Source organism: Megalops cyprinoides, chromosome 1 (assembly GCF_013368585.1).
Source record: "Megalops cyprinoides isolate fMegCyp1 chromosome 1, fMegCyp1.pri, whole genome shotgun sequence".
Classification (NCBI taxonomy): domain Eukaryota; kingdom Metazoa; phylum Chordata; class Actinopteri; order Elopiformes; family Megalopidae; genus Megalops; species Megalops cyprinoides.
The window spans coordinates 52,570,836-52,584,923 of NC_050583.1; the positions used below are offsets into that span (position 1 = coordinate 52,570,836).

At 43.4% G+C, this 14,088-nt stretch overlaps 1 protein-coding gene across 2 annotated transcripts in view; it reads right to left on the bottom strand.

Annotated features, from left to right (window-relative positions):
* The window catches only part of dock1 (dedicator of cytokinesis 1), a 250,829-nt gene that overhangs the window by 62,619 nt on the left and 174,122 nt on the right, over positions 1–14,088 (bottom strand). For both annotated transcript variants that reach the window (XM_036532118.1, XM_036532109.1), the window contains exons 30-31: positions 4,068–4,146; positions 3,154–3,254 (exon numbers count right to left, since the gene is read on the bottom strand). In XM_036532118.1, the coding sequence (XP_036388011.1) occupies positions 3,154–3,254; positions 4,068–4,146 (180 nt within the window). The remainder of the gene's footprint in view (positions 1–3,153; positions 3,255–4,067; positions 4,147–14,088) is intronic.

The window sequence follows — 14,088 nt, forward strand, 5'->3', positions numbered from 1 at the left end:
GAAGGGCCACGGCACGCGGTCCGTGACAATGACGGAGAATGAATTGTTCTGACGGGGGCATGTTGACACAGCCCACGGCTGAGGCAAACAGCACAACGTGCAGCCAGCTTCTCCTGGGCCGGAGCTGTTCTGAGATCAGTTAAAGGTTTGAGCAGTGGAAAAATTCATAACCCAAGCCTTCCTAGCCTCACAAAGCGTGTTTGTTTGCATATGTGTGTTTGTGTGTGTGTGTGTGTGTGTGTGAGAGAGAGAGAGAGAGAGTAGGTAAGTATGTGTGTGTTTCCAACAGAATTAAACACACAAGCTTGAACGTAGCCATGATAAATGGCAGATTAGAATTCATTAGCACACTTGGATAAGGCACTCAAACGTCTGCACACTCAAAGTGACACGCAATGAGCCCTCTTGTCATCCTAACTCACTGCGCACAAACTGCGCTTGCAGACAAGTCAGCTTTTTGTCATCTGTCTTGGCAAACTGGTCAGTAATTGAGAATGAGAGATCCTTTGTTTTGCTTTGCCATTTCAGTAGCGCTCGGAGGCACGGCGCTAACAGCAAAATCTAATCAAGCCGCAGTCGGTGGGCTCTCGAGCTGCGAGAAATAAACAGCGCTGGCTGCCCATCCACTTTGCTCCAAACTCTGTCCGAACCGCAACCGTTCGGGACGCCCAATCTGAAGTTGATTCCAATTAAAGCGGCTACATCAGCATGGCGCTCACCTCCAAACCTCATTAACATGAACAGCCATAAACAGCAGCGTAGCCGGAGAGCTGGAGACCTCTGTGCGGGGTTCAGCTCGCGGGGAGGTTTGTTTATAACTTAAACCGCTTGCGCTGATGTTTGTTTACGACTTGAAAAGCTGGCAGTCGTGTTTATCACTTGCGAGCTCACCATGAGGTTGATCAATTTCCAAAGCTCACGGAGAGGGAGGGGAGGAGGAGAGAGAGCATCTTAGCTTGCCCTCATTGGTTCCTCATCCCAGTCCCCAGACATACAGCGTGCAGAGATGTACTGCCTTGCAAGCGCACTCATATATCGAGTAGAGTGACATGTATAATACATTCAATGTATGAATTGCAGCATCATAAAATAGATATTGAAGCACTGGGACTTTGGACTGACAGTAATGTAGCTGCCTTTTAGTTTCTCCTCCCAGATGTAAAATCTGCAGTATTCCCAACACCTTCAACATAATTATATGATGGAACAATCGGCCCCTGTCGCGGGAACGGCCGTTTGAGAACCGGGGCCCGGGAGCAAGAGGGACGTGCAAAATCTGGTCCTCTCTGAACGCCTCCCACGGATCCCATGACTCCTTAAATGAGAGGATTGGATTTCACTGTTCGACTTCAAATACAGAGCCAGGAGAGCCGTGCCTCCCCCCAGCCAGCCTCCCTCCTCTCTCCTCGGATAAAGAGCATAATCCCCTCTGGGCAGGAAACAGGGCCGCTCTGGGGAGCCACGACAACAAAGGAGACGCTCGGGGACGGAGCAGCGGGGGAACCGAGAGGGGTTTAGTAGAATATGAGCTCACATGGGCGTTATTGTGCACCCCTCCGGGTGCCTCTGGGGCGTGGGGGGACACAGCTATAGAGGGTGGCGTGAAATGCGATTTTCGCTCCCGACTGGGCAGGGCAGCCCGCTTGGACGCGTGTTAACAGCGGTTACCGCCGTGTGCCTTTTCAGACCGAGTCTGCATACTTGGCTGGGAATGGAGAGGAAGATGAGGAAGGCGCATCATTCCGGCTTTATGTGATCTTCATGTGAACATGCGCACTTTTAAAGGATTGTTTTTTTTTTTTAAACCTTGTTTAATGAGAATGCCGATGAGGACTTGGCATGCTTTGGGTTTTAGCAGTTGAAAATGATGACAGTATAAGATCAGATCTGGCCAATTTTGAAAACTGATAACTTGTCTTTTCCTTTCTTGTCTCACATGAAAAAAGAGACTTAAAGGTAGTGAGTTCAATAAAGGTAGATAAATAAATAAACACCTCCCTTTACAAGTCCAATGCAACATCAAACACATTTTTACCACATCAGACACTTCATAGCTCAGAGCTTCCAGGAAGTTAGAAAAGCACAAAAGCAGATCGTTTTGGATCAAGGCAGCTGTCAAATGTAACCTGAACAACTGTAGCTCACAACAATGGGTTAAACAATATTGTGAGTGAAATTCCCTGGAAAAAAAATGAAGGCAGGCTGTTTATCTAATCTCCCAGTGCTAATAGTCCAGAAAATATGAATCGCATTTGCATCACACTGTATGATGTTTACATCTGCACTTGGCACTGCTAAATATGGATACTTTCCAAAACAACAGAAACATGAAAAATGCATGTGAATCATCTCAAAATGAAGGAGTGGAATATTCATAATGCTAAAACATGCTCAACTTTCAGTTGCTGCCAACTGCAAACTTTATGCGTGGGCAACCCATACTTTTAAATTGTAAAGGACATTTTTCATTGATTGTCAAATGCTAGCAAATGTGTAAAGAAGAGCTTTAGCGATGAATGCTAACTGTTCTTTATTGACAATGGTATTCACAAAACCTCCATGGTGTTTCCATGGTGATTACCTGTTTCACACATCCCTCACAAACGTATGTGTTGTCTACAGATGCGACTGACACACAGGGCATGCCACCGAGAGGCAAAAGCATGTATCTCTACACCCTGAAGGTTGTGGCATCGAATCTCATGAATAATCCTGTTTTTCCACCCTCGAGCAATGCACTCAGATACATACTCAACTACATATGTTACAGAATGTGCACAGCGTCAAACTGGGAGCAATATCAGGTGCCTGGAGCGGTCAGAGTGTCTGCCAATCAAATACATAATAAAAAAAAAAACACATTGTAATGAGATGTAATAAATATTAACACAGTGTGGAATCAGGGACACTTAAACAATTCGACTGAAAACAGCAGCTTGGGTTTCACTACGATCAGGGGAATGAGACCACAGCAAGCACTCTGTGGCTAGAAGGAACGCCAGTCGCCATGTGAATCAGAGACCCACATCCAACACGGGCCCCAGTGGGGACTCCTACTGAGTCACAACGCTATGAATTATTGAGTGTGATTCCATGTATCGCCAGGGCTGAGGCGCGCTTTTTGTGCCCGCCCGAGGTAAAAAAACAACTCACTTGTGGAAGATCTTGGCTCGTTTGTCGCTGGAGAAGTTCTCCAGCTGGAGGGACTCCTGGGTGAGGAAAGCCACTGCCAGGTGGAAGTAGTTGTTCCACAGCTGTGAGGGACAGAGACAGAGCTGGTCAATGCCAAAGCCTACGCTCTCAGGTACAGGTAAGTGTCACTCTGCAACTTACTGCAATTAATCCACACCGACCACCACACCTTCCATTTCACTGAGGGAAATATAATGAAAGCACAAGGGTAGCGCTTAATTTTGGAGTTTAAAAGTTGCACTGGATATGAGCGCCTCTTATCCAGAGCACCACAAGGTTGCTGATTCGATTCCCCGCTCTGTTCAATTCACTCTGGATAAGAGCGCCTGCTAAATGCCAATAATGTAATGTAATGTAAAAGTAATGCATTCCTCTCTCAAAGTCAGGTTTGTGTTTGAATCAGCAGTAACCAAGTGAATGAACTGAGATTTGTCACAAACACCTTTGATTGCACCAAGGCTATGAAAGAAGCATTAGGGCATTTTATTTCATTAGACTATTCTAAGTATTAACTTACTATATAATCAAAAGAAGTAAACTGTATCAAAAGAAGCAAATCCAACCATAAATATCTCCCGTACACATACTGTATATATTCACAACCGTACACACACACACACGTATGCTAAACAGCTGACTGGATTCTGGATTCCCAGTACTTTAATTTGAAATTTCATGAAAAATAATAAAAATACAAAATTTATGTTCACATATAAATATCTATTCTAGGAACTCAGCATCCTCATATTTCTGGTCAGACAGAACTGAACCTAAAATGCTTATCGGATTCATTTCAGGGGTTGACATAAAAGAAAACATCGATGACCACTGTCAAGTTTGAGTTTGCCGATGTCAGTCAACGGTCCGTCACTTACTTGAAGCTCGAAGTTGGTCTGATCGAGGAACTTCTTGTTCAGCACGGCTGCATACTGATTAATAGCTCGCAGAAAGACTCTGAAAGACAAGAGAGCTCTTCATTAGCGACTAATCAGATAAGCAGTAATGACTCCCTGCAAATAAAGATAGTCCCAATTCCTTCACACATATTCTCAACATTTTCTGTTGTCTTCTTCCCCCGTTTGAACTTGAATATGACGTCATGACATTGATAGGACTTGAATTATGAGGACGTCTTTCCTTTTTTTTTTTTTTTGAATTCCTGTGATCTCCTGCCACAGAAAATGAAGCCTGTGTACGCATCACGACTCATATTACCATTTGGTCCTGCTGAAATCAACTTTAATTAGTGCCATTCATCGGCAAACTCACTAAGCCGGAGCACTAAAATGGATTCGGAGATCAATTTTAGACGCAAACAAATGGATCCACAGGAGACCTTCGGTGCACCTTTAATATTCAGTCTATAACATAATTTAGCATGTAAGTTATGCTATGGCATTGCAACAAACTCCTAGGTTAAGCCATTTATTAAATTCCAATCACTAACTGTATTTGCTGTATGCATTTACTAATACATGGACATTCCTTCGATGCTTGTGTATTAGAGTTCCCGTATTATATCGCTGATGTTTACACGACAACATCCTTCTAAATCTCTTTTTTTCCGCCAGTGAGGCAACATCGTTACTGCAGCGAAGCACTTACAACTCATTTGGAAACAGAAAGCAATAAACACAGGTTATTAACCTTGAAACAATGTGTAATGCCTCTTCCCCATTGACCCTCGCCTGCCGTAATGCGAGGCTCGCAATAAATAGCTCACCTACATGGGGAGCTGAAATAAGACACAGATGATAAACTTAAACGCTCAGAGAGCAGACAGACATTATCAGGGAGAGGGAGTGAGACCAGACCACTTACTCAGATTAGAAATAAAAGCAAATGAATGATGGCATGGCTTCGCAAATGCCGAGTTATTGGCCCATTCTATTCGCTCACAGGAATACCGCTTGCGTGTGCTTACTAATACTGTGCATTGCTCATAATATATCTTTTTTTTGGTTCTAGGAGCAACGTTACAATGTGTAGTTAATTAACTTTTTAAATTGCATACTCTGTTTTACTGCGCAGCATGCCTTTAGTGCTGTTTTAATATCCACTGACTGCAATTTACTGCTGCTACAGTATGAGCACACTCTAGTTAAGTGCACAGTGTCACAACAGGACTGAGCAAGTGCGCTTGACGAGTTGTATGTAGGATCTAAGGAGTCTTAAAATACAAAGGAAGTTACTCATCTACAATACAAGCGGCAGGAAGCTTTTGCCATCCACTCTGGGTGGCATGTGGACTAGGACTTATAAGACTTACGAGTAATCAGAAGCAGGACATTCAACATCACCGCAGCTTGGCATTGACTATAGATTTGATTTGAGGGGAAAAAATTCAAACCTGAGGGTGCTCCAGGCAAAACAGCCATTCCATCGCACCCACCTCACACCAAGAGTAACATACATCATATCTCACATACAGATGAATATATGAAAGGATACTAAAAAATTCACGGTTCTAAGTAGAACATAAATCATACATAAATCAGGTATTAATATTTGAAAAGCATGACTCGGATGGCCATCCCTGTGATAGTGTTGTTAATTCTGTCTACAGTCCCAACTACCACTAAAACACAAGGACCAAAATGTTGCTGCTTATACTCGTTTGTGCTCAGTTGCCACACATATGAGAGGGGCTACAGTATAGAAAGGCTTTAATTCTTATAAAGCACTTCAACACTTCATTCCAACATTCATTGCATTTATTCATTGCCCTTTCCAGTCCTGATGGAGACAGTGGTTTACATTACATTATTGTCATTTAGCAGATCCTCTTATCCACAGTGCCTAACATAAGTTACAGTTTTTACGTGTTATCATGTAAAAACAGCTTTACATGTATACGATTGGATATTTACTGGGCTAGGTACCTTCAGGGTTCAACAGCAGCGCGCAAGGGAATTGATCCAGCAACCTCTAGGTTATGAGCCCTGCTCCTTACCCGCATGCTAGCCTGCCATCACCCTCAGCTTTAAAGGAAGCAGGAAAGCCTGCTAGATTTAGTCAGAAATGAGTGGCCCCATGGCTGTTGGAAGAAGTCTGCCTGGAGACTATTATCTGAGAGCTCCATTACGTACAGTACGCGCCTCATAATCCATAAGGATTCCCCGGTACTCCCTTTCAGTCCAGATTCATTTAATCAAGAAACCCCCGTAAACACAGCCGCCTCTAATCCACCCATCATCGACGACCTTCTTGCGCAAGGTTAATGTTTTTAAAATGCTCTTAAACGGCTTTCAAAGTGAGCATTACGACATCCAAATCAAATTTTCCACAGAGCACAAAAAGTATAAATATGGATTGATGCAAAAAAAATATATATATTATTGAACGTGGTGTTCTTTTTTTGGTTACAGGGTGAATCTCGACATTATGCCTCATTCTTAAAGCTACTCTCTTGAATGTTGCCTCCTCTATATATATAATTATCTTTTATATATAATTAGCTTTTATTTGTTTATGCTTTCACATAAACAAATAAATTGTTTATTGTACACTTTTGTACACTATTGTAACTTGATGTTCAACTTTAAAATGTTTTCATTTTCCACCACAGAACTATCATTTCTAAAAGTCTCACCATGACAACACCAAACCCCTGTGGAGAAAGATCACTCACACTGAGTACTTTTAGGCATCTAGACCTCTGGAAAGTCCCCCTCATTTGACCAAAACTGCATACAGTGAATGCAACCAGACAGGAAGTACTAAGCACATTTGTACTGGTCTTTGAGCAGTAGACTACAAGCTACATTGCTTTGCTGGAGTGGCTGGAGTCTAATTCCTTCCATAGAAAAACCAGAATGTGAAAGCAATGGCTAAAACACTACCGTTTCAGGAAATGCTCCTAAATAATGAAAGAGGTGATTGGGAGTATGATGTGTCTGAGGTGGGCGAGGCCGACAAACCTGGCACTGATGAATCTCAGTACTCAACTAAACAACAGCCCTTCCCAGTGTGTTAGTGCTCCAGGTAGTGCAACGCACACACACAGACAGCATTTCTGGTGGCAGCAGAGGCATTTTTTCTCCTTTTCGGGGACAGGTATAGCTACTTTTGTTATTTTCTACTGAGTTGTCACTGTGGACTTCGGCAGTAAACGCTTGCTGTTATTAGTTGTTCTTCCCCAGCTAGCAATGAGAGAGACATCTAGCTAGGACCACAGAAACACCAAAGCCATGTCCATTTCAGAATGTCTGTCTACAGTCTTTTTTCCCCTAATTGAAAAATGTAACATTTTTTAACTGACAACAGCGTATCCTCAATTGATAAGCTTGTGTCTGCATTTGCAAGTTACAAATCTGCAGCAAAATGTACAAACAAACAAAAGCCTCATTGCCTTTCCCCTCTGCACTGAAATGTGAAAGCATTACATTACATAAACCTAATTTATATCACATATCATATACTATTGTTGAAATTCATTAGTATCTATTTTGAGTGGAGTGTCACTCCAAAATGCTTTGAGGTGGTGTTAAACGTGTTGGCTCCTCTGTGGCAGACCGTCTCAGCCAATCCTAAGTGAACAATGCCTCTGGGGTGTCCGCGGTTTGCATCCGTGAGAAAGCGATTAGCATCTGACACTGACATTTCATTAGCTGCCTGTGAAGTGTTTTACAGGGCATTGGCAGCACACTGTCACAAAGCTTGCTGTAAAAGCATTAAGACATTAGCATGCAAACAAATTTGAGAACCCATCAATCAGGCCTGTCCCCTGCCTGGCTCTCCGTGATATGACTTGAATGGCTATGTGAGACGGAGAAACGAACGATGTCAAGAATGTCAACAGAGTCCTCACTAACACAGGAAAACCACACCAACATTTCCACAGCACTCAGTCACAGGATATTCTGCTGTTTCACCAGGGTCTCCATGACACAGAGAAACACCACCAGCACCTCCACAGTACTCAGTCACCATGGGTCCACAGCTGCCGTTTCACTTTTTTTGGGAGTGAGAGAGAAAGAAAGATGGGAGGACAAAACCCAAGTCAAGGAGGTGGGTGAGAAAAGAGGCTTCAGGAGACAGATTAAAGCAGGTACGAAAGTCCCTTCATTAATTCCGAAGTGTGCTTCCTTAATGGGCCTTATTGCGGCGCTCGCCCCAAAACGTGGCTCCCCATTCTGTTTGGTGAACAGGATGGCCATAAATCATACGAGAACCTGCGCACGGCAGGACATTAACGTACTCTCAGCCCCGGCGGACACCACCCTGCATTAACTCAGACAGCGAGCCAATCGCACTGAGACCGGCAATGAAGGACAGCTGAAGGAGAGGGGCCGGCGTCCATCGGTCCTCCAGCGGGAGGTGCTGCGCTGGGATCGCAGGGGATCTGAGGTCATGTGGTTCAAACATTCAAGGGCCCCCTTTCTGTTTTTGAATGGCAGCCGCAGGAGCGGGGTGACACAGGTCGCAGTGAGGCGAACATATCTCAAATGTGGGCTAGCGGTGGGCAGTGTGGACTGTCAGTGTGAGGACCCCTACGGGAACTAAAGAGAGAACACTGTACAGATTGCTGGCGTGGCGCTACAGTGTGAGTTGTGAGTGCAACTCGTAGACATGAGGAGAGAAAGCAATTTACAGATGGCCCCCAAATTCCAGTTTTACAAATAATATGCACAAACACACACATATGCATATTTAACATTAACATTTATTCATCTGGCAGACACTCCTATCCAAAGCAACTTACAAATGAGGCAGAGTACAACACGAGCAAAAAGCCACGTAAGGAGGTAAAATATCAGAAGCATATGCGCATATCGCATGCACGCACATGCGCACACACACTGTCTTTAGTAAAAAGGAACCAGCAAACTTTGAAAATAACCTTTGAAAATAAATACAAATAAAGAAAATATTCCTAAAGGGCACTGAGCATGGCTATGAGGCCTGAAAGCACAACCATCGGGTTACTAACCCTGGGACAATCAATCTCCCCGTGGTGCTAGTCTTTAGTTCATTCTGACAGACCATTTACTCTTTATGCATATTCCTTTAGAAGAAAAAAAAAAACTACTGCATTCTGTACCAGTATCAACAAGTGCTCATTTAAATCCTGCTCTATTTATATATTAAACATGACATACAGAACATAAGAAGAGATGTATCTGAAGTAGGGCCTCCTAAATAATAAATCTGCTGACAAAAAAAATACGAGCTGGTGGCATTCGCGAGCTTGTTGCCGCTTGTCAGCCAGGGAAGCTGCGATTTGATTTTAAACATGAGTTTAAAGTGAAAAGCCTTCCGTCTGGGGGACTTGCAGTCAAAGTCACAATTTCCATCTTCATACGGAATCAACAATTTATACACATGCACAATGGCGGCTGTCTGCAGCCTCCGTGTGCCTTTGCCCTCAATGCCGTGAAGAGATTCATAACCGTGTACAAGTAGCTGACGGAGGAAGAGTGACACTGCACAATCGGCCGCCCTGAATATTTCTCCCATCCTCTTTAGGCTCAAATCAATGGGGAGGAGCAGAGGCTCTTCCTGTAGTCTCGGCTCCTACAATGTTCGATGCCATCACTCAGGACACACACACACACGGCCAGCTCTTGGCTGAAAATAAACCAGCAGCTGGAAGGTGCAGAAAGCAGTCAATAAGAGAGGGCCAAATGTGGCGCTGGCAGCGTTATGATTGGGGGAGGAAAGGTGTCATCCATTTCTGCAGTGAGAAACGGGCGGCTGTCACGGAAAATGTGATTAAGTGGACAATAATCCTCTCTTATGAAGAGGGACCGCAGATGTTTTGTACCTAATTGAAGTTATGTGAAGCTGACCACTGGCAATACTCCAGTTTATTATTACCGGTTAACTTAGGAGACCTCGAACGGGTATCGATTTTTCAGACCTTCTCCTTCCTTCAGGTAAATACAAGTTCTCCCAGATTACTATCGGCACGGCTCAACCTTCAGAACACTGAAAAAGCAGGGATGGAGAAATGTTTTATGTGTGCAGGGGCAGTAAGATTAACACCCAGGGCTTTCCACGGGATGGGATGATGATGCTGAAAAGAGTCAAGCGAGCAAGAAGGCCCGCTGACAGCACGTCATTTTGTCAAAGATTGACCGGGCCGCAAATGAAAATTTAAACATTAAATTAATTCCACACACTACTTAATTGCAGTTGTAATGAAAATAATTAATGTAATCAGCAGCACTGAACAAGTTAAACTGGGATAACATCAGCAGCAGTGAATGTTATGGGTACCAACTGTACAAATGTTTGTCTGAAATACTTGCAAGGAGAAGTATTATTTTTTTCCCCCTCTTCTGTTTGGATGATTTTGTTCGAAACGGAGGTGGATGAACTCGAGGCGCGCCGGCTGTGAGAGGGCAGACTTGAGGAATGGAGATACCAGAATTAGCCACCGAGGGGAGGCCTTTCTAGTCTGGTGAGCTTCTCAAGTCCTTGGGATTTGAGTGGATATTTTTATTTTTTTCCCCATTCTTTTTTTCCATTTGGATCAGACAGCCAAACGTCAGCTCTGATCAGCTGTGGTCAGACAGCCCACCTGATTGCACAACTTCACCAGCCGCCCCCACCCTTTGGAATCCTCCAATCAGACCCCCCCCCCCTGCTGGCCACACCCACTCAAACAAGCTTACAGCTGCATGGTGCTTTCCCATCACAGTGGATATCCAAATGGTATCTTTGGATATCGAGGCTGCAGGAATGGCAGTGAATAACACCGCGAGAGTCAATTCATTTTAATGAATTAGTGATGAACCGCATAGTTTGTGATCCCCCAGATGGCCAAATTTATTGCGCAATCCGAAAGAGCTGAAGGACTGCAATTGCTGGTGCATCATGGGAGTACACTGTATAACCTTCTATTAGGAATTAGGTATCAGGCAGTGTGCAGGAAATGAGATGCAGAGTGGTTTTAGAGGTCGTCTCCTGTGCTTTTTTCCCCCCCTTTCTGCTTATTGCTCCAGTGCTGTTATTTTCCTCCCCTAAGCATTTCCTCTTGCAATACCTCGGCTGACCAATCGATGAAGCTGAAAACATGTTCCCTGAGGAGACCAATTAGATGTAGACAACTTCTTTGATACAGTAAACATCAGCCTCACTGGACAGTGAGACACGGACAGATACACTAGGTAGAGCTTCTACAGCGATCTGACATTTAACATCCGGTCAGCGCTAATTAACACCCCCCAAATAAAATCATCAGTGCAATTAACTATAGCTGATGAATACAACCTTCACAATAAGGAGCATGCCTCTTGCTATTTGAGGTTCTTGGGAAAATAATAGAAATGGCGAGTTCGGGCCTAGCTTATATCTCTCAAGTGCTTTGTGTTTCCACACTATTTATTAACATCTGCATTTATTTATTTTCTCCACGGAGCAGTTTTTTTGTTCAATCATACGACTCTGACCGGTGTGCTGATCCGTGAAATTCAAAGCAATTTTCTCACATCAGAGTGTTCCAATAGATTTTTTTCCCCTCCTCTCCTTCTCTCTCTCGCCCTCTCACGGTATATTTTTGTGGAGAATACTAATGTGGACGTACTGGGAGATGACCGACTTTGATCAGATATGACAGTGTCAAACAGGAGGCGGCAGCTCCAGTCAGAGGCTGGGAGGGGGGCGGGGGGACATGGGCAGTGTGGGTGGAGAGAAGCCATCCCAGTGCTGGCAACAGTCATTTGACCAAATACCTGTCTATTTACACCGTGCCTTCTTGTCACATGCTTGGTACAAACACATAGGTACATCGTAATTACATTTGTTAAACCTGTTTGTGGCTTACGTTATTACACTTGCATGACATACATAATGTGTAGAGTGACAGTATTACTATGTAAGTACATGATTGTACCTGTGCAGGTACATTAAATACTGTAAATACACAGGTATTGCACCTCTTCCGGTAAGGCAGAACGGATCAGCGTCCTCAAGCTCAGCTGCAAGAGGCTACCAATGATAAGTAAGCTCATAATCGGGGAAGGGAATGCTGGGTCTAGATGTTAATGACAATTAAAATTAACAAGGAAGAGTATCACAGTGATTGCACTTTTTTAAGGTACACCCTAGAATGAAGCATATAATGTATTTTTGTACCAAAAACATTTCCTCTCCTTGGTAAGACCAGTCTTGAATTTGACGAGCAAGTCAAGATCAGATTAATGACCTCTGTCCTGGGTGGCGTTTGGGCACCAGGACTCCTACATCTATGAGATGGCACATGGGACAGGGTCAGACCGTCTGGGGGTCCCAAAACCTCTTTCATCCGCACAGCCAAATCATTCACTTCAACAACGGAGAAGCAAAAGAAAAAAAAAAAAAGAACAAAAAAATCATGCTCGTTTAAATGGCTCTCTCTCCACGGCAGTCATTTGCATTCTAAATCTCTGGCGTTGTGTTCTCTTGCAGGTCCTCTGCGCTGATGTTTGAAATTTTAATGCCTGCTGCCTGCGTGTTTCTTAAGTCGTGTCTCTTCGGGAAATGGTAATGGCTTAAAAAGAGTTGGTGACATTTTTAAAGTACTTTTTTTCCTCCCCCCATAGGTGCCATTGGGGCTTCACTGCAAACGCTAACTCCTTAATTTTTCACAAGTTAAATATTTTAATAAATTATTTTTCTTAGCTAACAGGGGAAACTGCGTGACTTGGTAAAAACATAACAATACACTCAAGTTATGAAGTTACTAAGAATAAATGCAGCTAATTAGAAGGGATTCTGAAATACAGAAGCAGTGACTTATTATATATCGACATGAAGTACTGAATGGAAAGACAAAATATTTTATACCTTGACTGTAAAAGTAATGCTCATTTCCATTGTTACTCAATGAGAGCAGCAGAAAACAGTGATGAAAATTGTTTTAACATACAACATACAAATGTAGCTGCTTTAACTATAATCATGTAGAAGAAAATGACAACTTTTCAAGACTACATTGCCATAACAGAGGATCAACAGGATTCAACACAGAATCATTTGAAATATCAGTGAGGCTGCTAAAATGAGTTATGCAGCATTTATACTTGATATAGAATCAAAAAATTGTATAACTGACTTTTTCTTGCTCTATACTATGAATTTTGAGGTATGACAGGTTGGGGCAGGAGGTCCAACATGACTGGGAGAGAGGGATAAAGGTATTTCAACCATTTCCTATGTTAAAATATGTCACTACTGAAATGACAAAGAACAACTGACTCTTATATAGTAGGGCCAGTCTGCAATGGGATATTTCTGGTAGGGTCAGGATAGGATAAAGCAGGAACTGATAGGATAAAGCGGGTGGAAGCTAGCTGGTTCCTACAAGCCTGTAGGAAGGTGGACTACTCCTGTCCAGCTGACCAATGATGTTGACTCCGACATAAAGGTGAGCATGCCGTTTCCCTTGGTGGTGTCCTGGAAATGAAGTTACCTGTTGCAGTGACCTAGACTGCGAGCAGCTTCAAAAGCTTCACGCCACTTAAGTTATTAACCTTTTGTTCCGAACTGCACGACCTGACAGTCTTCCCATTAAATACCGTCATAGGTCCTCACGTTTCACATCTTTGTCGAATCAAATTGTTCAGGCTGCATTCCAACCCCCCTTTTCAACAGGCAAAGTTTTGGCCACTCCAAGTTCATACTGTCCGAGATGCGTGATGGGCCACAGAGGCCATCTGAGCGGTTTCATAGCTCCTGAGTCCTTAAATAAGAGAAGGACTCTGCACCACTTCCTCACTGCCAAGTGTTTAATGATGTTATTGCAGAATCCATTCCACGACTCCCGCATAGCCGTTAGGGGAATGCTGCTGCTCTGACATTACTGTATACCCTGACAGGCGTCACTTCAGCGGAAGGTCTTGCTGTGATTCCCATAATGAATCATACAAAAAGCATTACATTACATTATTGGCATTTAGCAGACGCTCTTAT